Source organism: Opisthocomus hoazin, chromosome 11 (genome assembly GCF_030867145.1).
Source record: "Opisthocomus hoazin isolate bOpiHoa1 chromosome 11, bOpiHoa1.hap1, whole genome shotgun sequence".
Lineage (NCBI taxonomy): Eukaryota > Metazoa > Chordata > Aves > Opisthocomiformes > Opisthocomidae > Opisthocomus > Opisthocomus hoazin.
The window spans coordinates 16,301,200-16,318,656 of record NC_134424.1 but is presented as its reverse complement, the minus strand read 5'-3'; the positions used below and the strand labels follow the sequence as shown (position 1 = coordinate 16,318,656).

At 37.0% G+C, this 17,457-nt stretch overlaps 1 protein-coding gene across 22 annotated transcripts in view; it reads left to right on the top strand.

Annotated features, from left to right (window-relative positions):
• CACNA1D (calcium voltage-gated channel subunit alpha1 D) overlaps window positions 1-17,457 on the top strand; it is a 195,671-nt gene that overhangs the window by 65,869 nt on the left and 112,345 nt on the right. For 21 of the 22 annotated variants that reach the window (XM_075433149.1, XM_075433151.1, XM_075433166.1 and 18 more), the window contains 4 exons: window positions 2,803-2,942; window positions 6,862-7,004; window positions 8,404-8,556; window positions 9,499-9,695. In XM_075433149.1, coding sequence (XP_075289264.1) covers window positions 2,803-2,942; window positions 6,862-7,004; window positions 8,404-8,556; window positions 9,499-9,695 — 633 coding nt within the window. Of the gene's footprint in view, window positions 1-2,802; window positions 2,943-6,861; window positions 7,005-8,403; window positions 8,557-9,498; window positions 9,696-17,457 lie in introns of those variants that run through there. The other variant, XM_075433169.1, reaches the window with a different exon arrangement.

Below are 17,457 nucleotides of genomic sequence, written 5' to 3'. Positions count from 1 at the left end.
CTTAATACAGCCCAATATGGAATTTGCCTGATTTACCATGAGCACATATTTAATTTGGTGCCCACTGTGACTTCCAGGTCCTTTCTCAGCCTGAATTGATGTGGGATTATTTAACCTGAGGTGCAGAAGTTTGCATTTTTCCTTGCTGAGATTCATGTGGCTTCTGTTGGTCTAGCTGCTGAGTTTTCTTATGGTCCATCTGCTGAGTGACACACACTGACCTTAAGCCCACCATTGGGTTTAAAAACTGAGTTTGTTTTACATTCTGTATTGTTAGAATAGAATGTTTGCAATACAGTTTAGGAAACAGTCCTGCTTCCATAAAAGGGAAATAAAATAAACAGGGACAAGACCAAATTTATTTTAAAAGATGGATGCTAAGTGATAGTGTAGAGTTATTAGATTTGAACTGTCACATTAAAATGAACTGGAAGGGTAATGTGACCATTAAGCAAGTTACACTGGAACTAGGACTGGTGCTTAGCTCTAATAGCAGAAGGGCGTTAGAACACTCTTTGAAGTAGAGCAGTGAAGGGCAAAGATGCTTTATAGGGTGGAATCTGGTAGGTTGATGGGAATTAAATTACATATTTGCCTGTAATAACAGGACACTTGACATGATGACTGAAGAGGTTATCTTGGCCCTGAAGGTCCCATGCAGTCCTGTGTCCCATGTTCCCTTTATGGAAAGAAGCTGATGAAATTCTGTGTATATGAAACTTCCTAACTCTCTTGTCTCACCTTTTTTTTTACTTATATGATTTTGATACATTTTTTGCCCATAGCAAATGCCAACTATAATATTTTTGTCTTCCTTCTGTTGTCTTACACTATTTATCTTTCTATATCCAAGCTGCAGACTTATTATATACAGGGAGACAGAAATAGCTGTTATTGTGAAATGTGTACATGGTAGAATTTGCTTGAGTTCAAGCGTTGTTGTGGTATGTTTCTCAGTAATGCTGATAATTCATATTACTGTAACCTCTGTGGTGCTCTGTAGCTGAAGAAATCTGATGGCTTTTGGTGCACAAACCATTTATGCTTCTTCTGTGACGCCCCTTTGCTCTTGCTGTCCAGTAATTGTTCCAGTTTATTGGTGATACATTAAGTGGAAGGGACAATTCTGAAAGAACTATTAGGGGAAAAAAAAATCTGGAAAAGGGAGCGAGGAGAAGGAGGATGTACATCAGTTTCACTGGGCTGGAAGATCTTGTTCAAAATATAAGGCAGCTGAGGAGAAGCTGTCTTGGGTGAAGCTCTGCAGTGCTTATGAAGTGGACTCAAAGCAGAGGAAAAAGGCAGGGGTGTAGGACTGAGCTGAGCAGAGGATGAGATCCAGGAATCCTTGCTTTGCACTTGGAGAAAGCCTTACCTCTCATAGTCATCCCAGGGTGCTGCTTGTCAGTGGTGAAGACCTGGAGAGCAGTATGTAGTTTGTTCACAAGCCTCTACATTTATTAAGTCACCAGTGTCAGATCTGTAAATGGATGTATCACATCCTATACATAACCAACCCTAAATGGCATTTTCATGGGGAAAAGAAATCTGGCCTCCCAAATTAAAGACTTTGCACGTGAGAACGTGAAGATCTTTAAATTGCAAATGGTCAATGCTTGGTTTTTATTTGGTTGTATGTGAAAGTGCCAAGCTGTGTAACAAATAGCAAATATGGAGTTACATGTGTAATATCTGTGCTGTATTTGAATATACGATAGTAGAAGATTGTAATCCTTACTGAGCAGTTATAGTCCATATAATGAATGCTCTGTGTGGTAAATGAGCAACATTGTATGTTCCCGAGCAAGTTTAAAAAAGTGAATCATTCTCTTTGTGTCTTTTATTCTTGACTCTAATATTTACATAGCAACAGATAGCTAAAAGTATTATATGAAGTGATGATGATTTCTGAAGGTAAAAAGAACAAATGTGTTAACAGATCTGTTTTGATAGCAGTGACTTACGATTTATCCAAATCGAATATGCTATTACTGTAGAAAGACGCCACAAAAAAATGTTTTCAGTTAGCTAGGAAAAGAGAGTCAATGTATAACTCTGTTTAAAGTAAGATTTTTGGTAAAACGAAGAAAGTAACAATGTTTAAAAAAGCTTTGAAACAAATCTGAAGCTGGAGCTTCAATGATACAAGGCGGGGATATGTTAACTTAAAATTTCTTCTGGCATATTAGGGTGATTTAATGAAATTCTGGTGATGTGGGAGGAATGTCAATGTAAACTTCCACATCAAGAAAAAGTTGCAAGACAGTGTAAAACTAAATGAGGACCCTCTTAAATAGTTTATAACTTTTTGAATCTCCGTAATATGGGATAACGCTGTCTCAAACTCCTTTATTAGGTAGAACTCTGTGTGTCCTAATTAAATAAAGGCTGATGGAACAAATAGTGAAAGTAACTATACCACTGCGCACCTTTTAAGGCTATTTCCAGGGCCCTCTTTTACATTAGTTTTTGGTTTTAATAAATGCAAAGAATCCTATTGACCTGGATCGGACTATTTGATTAAGCAAAGGTACAGTATACTTTCATGTTTGCAGAAACAGAGTGTTTTTCTCGCAAAGAACATGAAAACAGGAAAATCTCATACAATTATGTAATTATAACCTTCTTATTACAGCTGCCATTAAGTACTGTGCAATTAAAACCTGTAAAATAAACTGTCCTGGAGTATTATATCTCCTTAGTGCTGATCAATACAACTTACCCAATTGATGCAAATTCTAACTACTAAAAGAGCTGTTAAATTATATTGTCTTTCATTGTACTTTTTTTTGTCTTTTACAGGAAAAAGTAGAATATGCCTTCCTGATAATTTTTACAGTTGAAACATTTTTGAAGATTATAGCATACGGATTATTATTACACCCCAATGCGTATGTTAGAAATGGATGGAATTTATTGGATTTTGTAATAGTAGTAGTAGGGTAAGTAACTTATCTGTCATTATACAAAGATTTAAAATCTTTATAGTGAGGTAGATATAGGTCTGTTTGGCTGAGGGTAACTGCCTGTGCTTGATTTCTATTCCTTTGTAGTAAAAGAATGAACTGATAGGAGTGAAAAATTCAAAACAAAGTCTTAAAAGTTTTCAGTGCTATCTGTAGCTGCAGGTTGTGTTGCACAATCAGCTTTCTAGTAGAAGTTCCCAGGAAATTCTGAGTTCTGCCAAAAATTTTCATTGGTGATTGTCTTGTAGAATCTTTTCCATCTGATATTTTCCTAGGGTGAACCCTAAATGTCTTTCCATGTGATAAAGGTTGATCTGATTAGGTCTGTACATTATTATGTCATTTGTTCGTTTATCCCTATCCTGTGGTTATGTGGAGTTCGTAGATTCTATGAAGACCTCTGGGAGAACGCACCTGTTTCAAAGTGGAGGAGAGTGGTCAGGGGAGACAGAGTTAACTGGGTGGTTCATTGACCTTCCCAAAATCTGAGGAAAACTGGACACTGAAGTACTTTCCTTTGGGGTGCTGTACATCAGGCCTCAGAGATACAGGATTTTTGGCTTGCCTGGGGGAGAATGTATGGTAAAAATGCCATTGTTGTTTTTTTTTTTTTGTTTTTTTTTTTTTTAAAACCCTGTGTGCCTTGCTGTACCAGGAAACCCTGGAGAGTTTGTTCTGCTCCTTACAGGAGGGACTGCTTGGGCCTTATGCAGGCTACAGAAGAGTGGAGAGTGGAATATCCCACATTTACGTTATGCACCTGCTTATGTTAGATAACCCATCTGGCTCTTTTATCAGCAACTTCATGTCAATGGTTGTGCTAGTTCATTAGAAGATCCTCCCTTCAGCTGTCTAAGGAATTAATCTTGAGGCATATATTCCCCAGTTCCCTAAATATGGAGGAGATTATATAGAAAAAAAAGGAATTTCTAGTACTCTAAATTCTGTATACTCAAAGCATTTATTGATACAACATATGGAGAACATCATCCACATATAACTTTGTATGTTGTGGCTGGCTTTCAAAGAAGACTTTGGCATGCAGTGTGCAGTTCTAATTTCATTTTTAAGTTCAAATGATATCAAGGGTTGCCTGTAATTGAAAAGGCCCAGAAGTTAGTGTGTGCTGCTCTTAACTTGCATCATTACATTAAGGGAAATAAAAAAGACGCAAAGTAAAGGAATTTGTGGTAAAGCATTATTAAATTTGGAAAGACACTATGAACATATGAATACCCAATTTGTAACTATTTGATTCTGAGATAGTAAATGTTGCTGAGAAGACTGTATTTGGGCCAGTTGCTTGGCATTCAGGCAGTTTTGGTCCAGGGCTAAAATTTGTGTATAAATAGATCCTTCATCAGGTCGGGTCATTCTCAACAGATTGGCCTCTGTGCCTGAAGGGGAAGCTTGGTGGGCAGGTGTGGAGATTATCACACCTAAGAGCTCTATTCTCTTGCCAGACAGTTGCTTGAATAGAACTCTTCCCTCTTGTCAAGTGACCACGTAGTTACAGTAACCCTGGAGCAGTCTAATTAACATGATCTGTGTCTTTGGCTGTGTGCTAAATACATGATAACTAAAAAATTTTCCATTAACTTATAAAACAATTATTATTGGAGGCTAAGTCTACTTAGGTCAAATGCTCACACTGAATCCAAGGAAAATACGAAGAAAAAAGGACTGCATCTTATCAAATACTGAAATATCACACTAGGATTTAAATACTAGCTCAAAATCAAAAGTTTTGAAGTATAAACTATTGTGTAGGTTGTCGTCAGTCTACCTGGAAGACAAGGTGATCCATTCATAACATGTCAGGCACTGACAAAACTGTGAGCGGTATTTTTGTTCTTGAACCCTGTGAGCAATGTTTTTGTTTCATCTTTTAAGAAGAATACAATCCACATAAGCAAGTAAGCAAGCATGAGTCCATTTGTTTAATTAATGCTTAAAAGCCCAGTGAAAAATTGGTTTTCATATATAACCTAAGGTGGATATGGAATCCCTTCTGAATCTGATTTTTTGACTAGTTTCATTGTGAAATTTAATTAGGTATTTTAATAGCTTTGAAAGAGCTGCCACTATGTCCTATATTGAATGTATTAGATGAAATTTGCTTCGTGTGCTTTCTCAGCAGAAACTGTAGCAGTTCAAATGCATAAATCTTAGTTATATCAGAAGAAACCTCTGCTCACGAAAGAGAAGCATGTATAGAGACTTTTTTCCACAACATCAAATTTGACATTTAGAGTTTGGTAAACTGTACAGGAAAAGAAATGTCAATTTTAAAAGTAATAAAGGAGATCAATAGTTTTATACCTAAATGACTTTATAAGATAGACATAAAACGATAGGGCTATAGATATAGCTGTGAATGTGATATTTTCTCCTGTCTCTGTCATTTCTCTCTGAAACCAGTCAGAGTATAAATTACTTTCAGAGAAGTCTACTACTTGCCTGGATGCTATACCATGCTGCATAATTTGCATTGAGTTCTGTGAAAGAATAAGGTCCTGGTAGAGAAAGCTTTCATAGCACCTTCCTGTGCCTGTAGCCCTTGAATTTTCTGAATGATGTATGGACTGACAAGCTGAAAACAGCTTCTTTTAATGCAGGACTTGATTCAGAATTCTGTTTAATTATGTCTGCCTTTAGAGCATGAATAGTCACTCTGAAATCATTGAGATGGCTCATTTTCTTAGGATTATGCTTCTATTAAATTATAGGGATGACTCAGGACCTGAAATATTAAATGTCTGGATTTCTATGGTTATAGCAGAATGTAGGTTGCTGGTGTTCATCCTGAGATCTGTAGTCTTCGTGGCTGGATTTCACTCCGGAGGGGAATAAAGTGGAATAGGGATGGTTGTTGACTGGTGCAGGTCAATTGCTTACCTCGGGGAAAAGAAAGTCTTCAATATTCAAGTTTGGGTAACCTGTTAAATATGACGTGATTTCTAGCAACTGTCCAGCATGACAGAGTTGTGAAAACTTTTCTTGACAAAACCAAAACCCTGCACATTTCAGGGGTCCTTTACAAGTGTGAAACATTTTTCAGGATTATCAAACTATTGGCTTGATAATTCTTTCAGGAGAAGTTCATTTTTGCAGCTACTGAACTAGAGACTTTGTGCAAAGTATGATATGGTTTGCATGGTCTACCCATGGTCTAGAAAACCACACATCTGAAATGCAGGTCCAAACTAAAATAAATCTGAGATTACTTTGCACTTTAACCACTTGTGTGACTTTGAATTGCTGCTAGAAGTAGGAAAGAAAAATAAAACTCTTATCTTCCAAGCTGTTCTAATGAATGGCTAGCTCATTTCTGCACTGAAGAAATACAATATAATACATGAGTCATCTGGGAATACTTTTATCCTTAAAGATATTATGTGTAAGAAATAAATCTTTTTGGTGTTACTAAATGTTGGACTCTTAATTATTTTTCATATATTCAGTTTTTGCTGACAGTATTTAGAATATTGAACTGCAGTATCACTTGAAATTTGTATATTCCACCAAAATTAAAAAAGATGGTTTCTTGTGATTATAAATTTCATGTTCTATAGAGAAGGCTACTTCTCCAAACCTTACAGCTGAAGGGTTTGAACAAAGTAGTGGCAAAGTAGCTCCACTTATTTAAAAATAGCAGATTGTGTATACAAACAGGATGCTAATATATTAGATACTGTGTGATCATTGCTTTCTGGAGGGATTAGAAACTCTTGCACTTCATAATTCTTCCTGTCATGGTTTAATGTGTAAATACACCTCTCATTCTGACAGCTGAGCAGCTTTTCAGAATTATCTGCAGTTCAAGTAATTTCCTATTGCCTTTGATTGCATGGTAAATGGATGGTGATGACCTTACCTTCATCTCATTTTCTAGATTATTTAGTGTAATATTGGAACAATTAACCAAAGAAACAGAAGGTGGCAGCCACTCAGGTGGCAAACCTGGTGGCTTTGATGTCAAAGCCCTAAGAGCCTTTCGTGTATTGCGACCTCTCCGGCTTGTATCAGGAGTACCCAGTAAGCTCTTTCCTATTGAATTCCATTGGAATGAATACTGTAGTTGATCTGATTATTTGACTTTCTTGTGCCAGTCACTAACAGAAATGAGATAATATAAAGTTGATTTTTTTGTTGTCTGGTTATGTTTATAAAGTTAGTTTTGAGATGAATGATATCCAATTTCAAGTTCAACAAAGGATTGTGAATTTATTCAGTGTGTGATCATCTTACGCAGTTCAATAAGCAGATAGGGGAATACGCTCACTTTTTAGAAGCTTTTATATAAAAGTAAATTACGTGTTAAAATGCAAATACACCAGGAAAAAAAAAAAGAACTTTTTATATTCTAAACCCCTACAGATCTGAAAGTGTAGGTGGTCCTAAAATAGTTTATATGATGGTAAGCATAAAAAAGCACATTACACATTTCATATTTCCTGCCCCCTCCAATGCACTTGAATGCCTTCCATTTATCTCAGTAAACAGATAAATAGGAAAGTTAAGAAGTAGAACAATATTATTTAAAGAAAACAATTGAATTTTCTGATAATCATTCCTGTTTTCATTTAATACATTATTAACTACTGAAACTATTTGGTCTGGATAAGAGGTTCACAGCTTACAATTCAGCTCTTTCCAAGACATTCAAAAGAAGAATCCTAATGCTGTGCTTATTATATCCTAGTCTGTTACATGGAAATGATTATGGTTGTATATATTTAGCATAAGAACTCCAATGAAGAAAGAAGCAGTCTTATGAAATGTCAGAAAGGAAGTCTATTAAAATAAAAATGAGCTATATTTTGTTCTCATTGGTACTGTGGCAGCTTCATTAGTCTGGGATTTACTTTTGGTATGACAAAAAATGGCTAAATATTTAATTAAGGAGAAAAGAAGAGAAAAATGAAGTTGTTCTGAAAGTGATGTGAGGGATAAATGATGAAGTAGTGAGTTTGTTCAGAGTAGAAATGTGTTTTCCCAGGTAACTCTATCTTTCCAGACCAAAAATACAGCACTGCAATTGGCTGAGCATACATTTTCTCAGAACTTGTCACAAAGTTGTGGTTGTAGCACAGAACTTTTTAAAGGTCATACGAAATGACATACATCCGCACACTGACTACTTGCCCTTTCTTTCTAAAGAACCATAAATTCTTGTGACATGTTTCCAGCGATGACTTCCATGGCATAACCTTTATTAACAGAGGAAATCATTAGACTTTGACAGAAAGTTTTAGATTGTTATGAAGTATTTTATGTTACCAGAACATTTTGTGGCTCTGTGCAGTAGAATTTTTTTTGAAACTGATACTCTCTGCATGCCTGTATCATTAATTTCTTATATGACTATAGAAAATTTGATTAGGCAAGACACAGAAGTCTGATTCATATCTTGCATCCTCTTTCTTTCTTTTAGGTTTACAAGTTGTCTTGAACTCCATTATAAAAGCCATGGTCCCCCTCCTCCATATTGCCCTTTTGGTATTGTTTGTAATCATAATCTATGCTATTATAGGATTGGAACTTTTTATTGGAAAAATGCACAAATCTTGTTTTCTTATTGATTCAGGTAAGTCATGAAAATGTTGACAAAAGTAGGGAATTAATTTTGTTTTCTTTCAAGTTTGTGGGATTTCAGTTTGAAATATAACGGGTCAAAGCACTAGAACTGTTGTTATCCCAGTTTTCACTGTGGTTCATGATTTTAGGAAGAGTGCATTAAATCTGAAAAACAACAGCAACAATGCAAACTAGTTAGAGACTAGAACATGTTCTGAGTAGCTTTTCATTTCTGAAATGTGTAACTGAAATGTCAGTAGTGAAAATAGTAAGGGTGACTATCCAAAAAGGACAACTCAATTGTTTTTTCTAATCTCCAATTACTGAAGATCTAGCTAGTCCTATTCCAGGGCAGATATACTTTACTGAGTTCACAGTCTGGCAGTGCCTCTCCTTCAAGACTGTGGCAGTGTGGTAAGAAGTGCAGTTCTGAATTGAGTAAAGAAAGAAAACAGTGTTCCTCCGTCCAGGTGAAATGAGAATGTTTGTTATGGGAGAATTTTGAAGCAGTGAAACAACGTGATGGAGTATCTGATGGCTAAGGGTGCATTTCTATCAGCTAAGTAATGAAGTAGACTATACATAGGAATTAGTCCAGAGCTGTTTCCTTGGTGGTCCATATGTTAGTATGAACTGGCATGAAGTGAAGCAGCAGCAAAGAAAGAAAAATAGAATCGGGAGATTCTAAAAAGATATGTTGTATTACTACATGCTGCTTTTCACTGCTGAATTACTTCAGTTTTTATACATTCAGTTTTGCTTAGCCTTGTTTAAGGCTGTAAGACACAGATGTGAGAGACGCTAAAAGCTCTTGAAGCTCCTGCAGGTTGCCCTTCTCAGCATTTCTCAGGTTGATATGTGGGTTTACCTTCCAAAAGGGTTGATATGTCTTCATGCAAGAGTTAACCGACAAAAATTGAACTGAAAGTTTGATTTTTTTGTCAATTTTCAGATATACTAGTTGAAGAAGATCCAGCACCTTGTGCATTCTCAGGGAATGGACGTCAGTGTGTCATGAATGGCACTGAATGTAAGGGTGGATGGGTTGGACCAAATGGAGGCATAACCAACTTCGATAATTTTGCATTTGCAATGTTGACTGTGTTTCAGTGTATAACCATGGAAGGATGGACTGATGTGTTATACTGGGTAAGTTCATAAATCACTGAGCTTTGTTTACTTTTAAACAAGCTTCAATGTTCGTGAGAAATAAGCTGTTTTACAATACTGTCAGCAGGAAATCTTGGTGAGTTTTGCAAGAGATGAGCTCAGCTGCACACTTTTTCCAGTCACAGCATCTTACTGGACTCCTCAGGCTAAAAAGACATTTTAGAAACAAATTTATTCATTGCTCATTTGAGATTTTTTTGCCTATTCCATTTGGATAAATGTAATATTACATTTATGTCCTTCGGACAAGGATTTTTTCTTGCTAGCCTACAGTTTTTAAGGATGTCTTTCCTGATTAAGCTAAAGACCTCTCTTTTTGTAGTATTTCTACAAAATATTTCAAAATATTAAAATAAATTAGAACAAAGCAAGTTCTCAGCTGTCATTGCTTGCCATGGGGACTGCAAACCATTTGTTAAGCATTCAGAAACAACAAATCACAAGAGCTATGAGCCTGACATATTCTTCATAGAAGCAGGAAAAGGTATTCTAAAACCTGGCTATGTAAATCCCTACCTTTAAATGCTATGCTAGCACCAGCTATGGAACCTCCACAATTTCCAAATGTAGACAGACAGCTGGACACAGACTGGGAAACTGAAGATATATTTAGTCCTGATTTTACAAATGAGGAGAAGGAACTCACAGATTTTTATCTGTGTCACCTAAATATGCAGGTAGACATTTCTTTGCCTAACCCCATTCCAATCTAAGCACATTACGTTCCATTGTGAATCTTTAAGCACCTAAATAACCACTGTGAGTGATTTGTCCAAGGTCATTCAGGAAGTCTGCGACAGAACCTAACTACAATAGGTGCTGAAGATCAGTGAGAATATTCTGTACTACTTGGTACTCAGCAGTAAGTCTTTGCAGCAATTAGGACCTTATAACAAATGCAATTCTAACAGTTTGAATATTGGAAACTATTTCTGGAAGAAGAAAACTAATTACTAGTGAGGATCACTATTAGCAAGCTGTTAGAAATGAATGAGCTATCTCAAGATGTGTCTTACTGGAACTATACTCTAGGTTATGTTGCTCACAGCAGCTCGCATTTTGAATTTCTTTGTCTGGCCAAGTGGGACTATCTACTAATAGTGCATCTGTTGTGGAGTATTGGATGCATTTAAAGATGTGCTGTTACCCAGTGAGTAAACAATTTTATGTGGTCATTTGTTGGAAATCAAGGTGAAATATGCTGTTGCTAAAAAATATAACACCAGAGTGTAGTCTCAGATAAAATTTGTGATACTAGAATATAGAATATGGAGATATTTTTAAGATAATGTCACTGTTAAAGATAATTTAAATGGTAAATTAGCATTCTCTTAGGATTGAAAAGTGAAAAAAAAGAATTGGTAAAATATGAATCTCTGCTTCCACTGCCTGTTAGCAGCCGTACAAAACTGGCAATAAACATCCAAACTTTCAATACCGAAGAGTCTAAAAATAGTGCATAGCTACATATAGGCTAATGTATTGTTTCTCATAGTGTAGGTTTATCAACAGGTTTTGCTCTCCAACTCTTCCTGATTTTCTCAAAAAGACTGTGTGAATGTAGAATTAGTATGTGCTTTGTATGATTTGCGTTTGTGATGATGGCAGTTATTTTTGTCCCTCCTGAAAGAAGCGGGAAGATTTGCCATGATTCTCTAGAAAAAAAAAACACATTTAACATCTTTCAAGGCAAAAGTGTGGCCACATTTCAGTACCTGATATAATTCATCCACCTGCCTTTGACTTCAGCAAGGCTTTCGACACTGTCTCCCATAACATCCTCCTAGGGAAGCTCAGAAAGTGTGGGCTGGATGAGTGGTCGGTGAGGTGGACTGAGAACTGGCTGAATGGCAGAACTCAGAGGGTTGTCATCAGTGGCGCTGAGTCTAGTTGGAGGCTGGTAACTAGTGGTGTCCCTCAGGGGTCAGTACTGGGCCCAGCCTTGTTCAACTTCTTCATCAGTGACCTGGATGAAGAGTTAGAATGTACCCTCAGCAAGTTTGCTGATGACACAAAACTGGGAGGAGTGGTAGATAGACCAGAAGGCTGTGCTGCCATTCAGCAAGACCTGGAGAGGCTGGAAAGTTGGGCAGAGAGGAACCTGGTGAGGTTCAACAAAGGCAAATGCAGGCTCCTGCACCTGGGGAGGAACAACGCCGTGCACCAGTACAGGCTTGGGGCGGACCTGCTGGAGAGCAGCTCTGTGGAGAGGGACCTTGGAGTGCTGGTGGACAGACAGGTTGACCATGAGCCAGCAGTGTGCCCTGGCTGCCAAGAAAGCTAATGGGATCCTGGGGTGCATCAGGAGGAGTGTGGCCAACAGGTCGAGGGAGGTTCTCCTTCCCCTCTACACTGCCCTAGTGAGGCCGCATCTGGAGTATTGTGTCCAGTTCTGGGCTCCCCAGTTCAAGAAAGATGAAGAGCTACTGGAGAGAGTCCAGCGGAGGGCTACAAGGATGGTGAGGGGACTGGAGCATCTCTCCTATGAGGAAAGGCTGAGGGACCTGGCCTTGTTCAGTCTGAAGAAAAGGCTGTGAGGGGACCTAATAAATGCTTATAAGTATCTGAAGGGTGGGTGTCAGGAGGACGGGGCCAGACTCTTTTCAGTGGTGCCCAGCAACAGGACAAGGGGCAATGGGCACAAACTGAAGCAGAGGAAGTTCCATCTGAACATGAGGAAGAACTTCTTCCCTCTGAGGGTGACGGAGCACTGGAACAGGCTGCCCAGGGAGGTTGTGGAGTCTCCTTCTCTGGAGATATTCAAGACCTGCCTGGACAAGGTCCTGTGCAGCCTGCAAAAATTCAAAACAGCACACATGATTTACTTAATTTCTCTATGATGAGTAGAGTTCTGTCTATCTGTGGACCAACAAATTGCCCATTGTCAAGCTGAAATTACTTGCTGAGCACAAGAGAAGTGACAATTTATATGTTTTAGTTTTACCCCCCTGGATTAAGCTGAGATAAATTTAGCTATTGCTAGCTAAAAATTAGAAAAGATTTTTTTTTGACTGCAAATTGTGAAAACATTAGGGGTATACCAGATTGTAATAAAAATGTCTAAAGAAACTAAGGAAGCCATTTTAGCTAGAGGTGCATGGGTTTTGTTGGTTGCATTTTACTTGAAAATCTGTTGATGATACACAGATTGAACGAGTGTTATAGAAAATATAAAACCCAAACCCATAAATATTAGAAACTGCACAAATTTCTGGTTTCCGTTTGGTCACAGTGTGAACAGTAAAATTAACTATGCAGGCTTATCTCACTAGCAAGTGTAATCTGAGTGGGTGAAGTAAGTGCAGTATTTTGCATCATGTTATGTGGCATTCTGTTAGTGAGAATGACAGCTGAAAATGACAGCTTCCAGTAACACTCACTAGCACAGCTCGTTATCACCTGGTTAACAACAGTAAACTCAGCTTAAAAATTCTTCAGGCATGAATAATGATTTTTCTCGTATGCATATCTATTATAGATTTGAGGGCTTGATCCTGCTACTGCTAGACACCCTTGAGATGCTGGTGACTCACATGGACATCCTGCTGCTCACTAGTTTGCATCTTAATCCCTTAGGTCCTATTATTTTTCAGAGTGTCTTCATCTGACTACTTTTCTCTCCCTAACTTACGTGTAATTCACTGGATAGCATGTATTACATGTTTTATCCACAAAAAAAGTGACTCCTTAGTGCCAAATGCTAGACTTAACTGTAGAGGTTGAGGGGTAGTGTCCTTGTTTTCACCAGCCAGTGCGGCATATGTGTTCCCAAGTTGTATAATATGTTTGTGGATGCACATCTGTACATTTTCTCCATCTATATCAGGACTGTGTTTATTCCCAGTCATAGTCCTTTCTGTTTGTTCTCTAGCCCTAACCAAAGGCTCGTGCTATTAGCTTTGGATCCCAGTGCAGTGCTTGTTATTGGCAAAGTGGCAGCCTCTGTGTGCCCAAGTTTTTAATGCTCTGGCTCACATTCTAAAGCTGAGAGCACAGTATTCTTTGCCTCATTTTCAGTTTATGCTAGCAAGCACTCAAGAATTACAGAAATTGAGTCTGCATTTGCATATCTGGCTCTAGATTTTTTTCCATGTGTCTCAAGCATCTAGATTCATGCTGTTAATGGCAGACGTGTATTTTGCAAATTGCTTTTTAGTTTTAGCTATTTCACTTGATATGTAGGAACACATATAATGAGCAGTGGTACTTGTCAGTAAAACCCACAATTTTCCCAGGAGTACCAGAGTTAGTACATATTCTTGTTTTCACCATAGTGAAGTTATCTTGAGTTACTACACTTGAATAATCTGCACTGACACTACTGGAACTTGCATAAGAGATGGGAGGGGCCTCTGAAACAAAATACTGTGTGATGGATTACCAGAACAGTTGATTCAATGATGGAGCAACTGTATTTAGTGGCTACTGAATTTTACTAAGTCAGTTTTGTGGACAGATATTGTATTACTACGTTAAATATTAATAGCTCCTCCGTTCTCTGACACCTAGCTAGCGCTACTCAGATTGGTCTTGGAGATTTTTGGGATTGAAGCACTCAAGCTGAAATTGATGAATAATGGTACATTGAGGTCTTGCATGGTTTTGCCTATTAATACATCTACTGATATGTTAACAAGATGCTCTCTCAATGATTCATGTTTAAAATACACAATTCATTACCTGGAGTGTCTGTGTAATCTAAAATCTAATTAAAACTTGCATAAGGTTTCAGGAAAGGGGTGTCAGGTATGCCCTTTATCAGTATGTCAGCTTCTTAAAACTGTGTCCTTTACTACTGTTTGATAGTACTATATGTTATCATCAGAGAAAGACTTCATTCATAATTCCTCTGCTTTTATAACAAAAAGAAGTGTGCACTTAGAAATTTGTTTCTTGCTTTAGAAATTTTGCCTTATGCCCCATTGTAGTCCTTGAAGCATCTGAGAACATTTGAAGAAATCAATCATTTCTGTAACAGTCTGTTGTTTAGCCTGCATTGTACTTTGGTGTATGTCTAGTATGCAAGTGTCTACACAGCTATTGCATTAATGTTGCTGAAAGTAACATGTCAAGATAGAAAAGACTGTATCAGTATTTCTTTGAACGTATTTCCATGACCAAGTACAAGAGCTGTGGCTTCCTCACTAGCTTTCCAGTAGTACAAGATGACTTTATTGTGCATAAATCAAAAGGTAGAAAATCATTATATGTTTGTTTTCTGACTGGATAAGAATTTGAAAGAATAACTCCCACATAAACCTGTGCGTAGAAAAGAAAATAATTATGATAATAAAACAAAGCAGTCTATTGATTTTTTTCAGAATGTCAATCACATGATCAGGAACTCAGAGAATTTTCTAATCATGTCACCTTTTAGAATGCTCCTACTTCAAGAATCTTAAAGGACAGCCTACTCAGATGTATTGTAAGGGGATATAATGTATTTGAAACCAGCTGATGTGCCGCCAAAGATATTTCCTAAATGCAAGTAAATATTTTGAAAATATATCTTACAAGAAAGCACCTTGGCTCAGGCACAAAATATATTATTAGTCCACAAATAAAAATTTGCAAAGCATGGTTGAAGTGTTATCAAAACTGTCATCAGAGTGCGGGGCAGGAATCTCTAAAAGCATCTTTCAAAAAATGTGATCTACAGTCAAATAAGCAATAATACTCTAGAACTTTGAAATGAACAATTTAATAAACCAATGGGAAACAACTGCTTTGGGTGGTTTGAGTCATGTAAGTCACATTACAGTGGCAGAAATGGAAGGCATGTTACTGCATCCAAACAATACTTGTCAGCAGTGAATTTCAGCTCAGTCTGAGAGGAGTCAAAGGATGCTCAGCAGCCTTTTTCCTATTGTACATCAGCTGCAAATATTCAGCACTGTTAAAAATTTTGAGGGAATATGCTAGAAAAATCTTAGAAAATATTTATTTCTGCCTTTGTCTGTTGTGTACTAAGGATACCTTAAAGCTATTCTCTTAGCACTGCTGAACACCACTCACAAGGTCATCTAAGGGAGACTCTTCAGTGAAACAAGGCAGCTTATCCCCAAAGGCATTGGTGTGCTGGATGCACAGTGCACCCAGCCTTTTATGACTACATAGCCAGAAATTTAACACATGATATCCAGCTGGAGAAAGAGTGATAGAAATTTTGGATGACAGTATTAATATACTGCATAAATCACACTTAAGAGCCAGGAACTGCAGGCAGGATTTTTTGAATTTGCATGTTAATTACTTGAATCCAATTTCATGTTTAAATCTAGCTTCATCTCCTCACCTTTTATGATTTGAACTAATTAATTTTCTATATCCTCTAGATATGAAATCTTGGAATCAACCAAATTCAGATTGCAAAGACACAAGATTTAGATTGCCAATAAATTAGAAACCTCGGAAAGAGAGAAAAGGGAATGATAAAATTCAGGCGTGCAAACAGAGCTACCAAGTCAAAGAATATAAGTATTAAAAGTTTGCGTCAGCATTGAAAGGGATAATCATATGGTGTTTTTTTCTTTTTTTCAAATGAGTATCTTGCCACAAAGAATGCACCTGAGGAGGATTTTAAACTACCTTACAGGGAAATATCTTTAACCATGAACTGATCTTGATTTACTTTGATAAGATATGTACTATCTTAGTCTTAGCTGACTGCTGACCTGTACTGCAGTCAAAGCATGGAACTAATTTCTTGTCATAGATTATTGCAAATACTCAAAAGAATGTACTATTTCTCCCCAGAAAGTTTAAATAAAATGGATAGAAACCAGATTATAAGTAGGCTAGACTTTAGGTAGTGCTAAGAACACCACTACTTGAATAGCTAGAGTTTCTTCCAAAAACTTGGCCACAAGAGGCAAACAATCCTTTCAAAACCATCCTAGTTCCCATACTATCTCAGGATAACAGTTTAGTAGAAACATTTAGATCTACCCTGAGTATTGGAGTTTTGTTCATTGTCTCTACATAAAGTAAGGTAAGAATTTTACATCATCAATCTGAATAGTATCTGCTATTGTGCTTGCATTTTTTTGCATCCAGCATATGGGAAATATTAAATACATCCAATTATTATACAATGTTGTATGGTACGTATATAGGTGGCATAACAGATATGAAAATAAAAAAGGTATTTAGTACATATCATCAAAATGGATACTATTACTCTATGCATTTCAATACATTGTAACAAAATATTTAAAATTAAACACACTGTTCATCACGTTAGTTAATTAATTTCAATAGTTTTGTGAGCCCTTAGATTTCATAAACCAGATCAGTACATAGGTTTTATAAATTTCTTATGTGAAAGTAGTTTGGGCAATATAGATAAATAGGTAGAACACTAACAAGTTGTTAATCCTAAATTAATGTACTGCAACCAATGAAGGAATCAAACACTTCCATTTTGCTATACCTGGAATATAAAGTTTGTTAAAACTGGTAGAGTCCTTCCACAATCCAACAGAAAACCTTTTCTGGATTACTACTTTGTAGAGGCAGTACTGTTTATTATGGTAGTGTCCATCAGCTCTGCAAATTCAACCTGGGATAGCTACCTGAAAAAGAGAAAATCATTTCTTAGCAGTCACATTTGACATCTAGGCTTTCCTTGGAACAATTATCTGATTCCACCACCCCCACTCCCCAGTTAAAGACAGTAAACTGATTAATGAAATGGCACCAACAGTAATTAACTAAAATAGCATTAGATGCAAAATAAAGT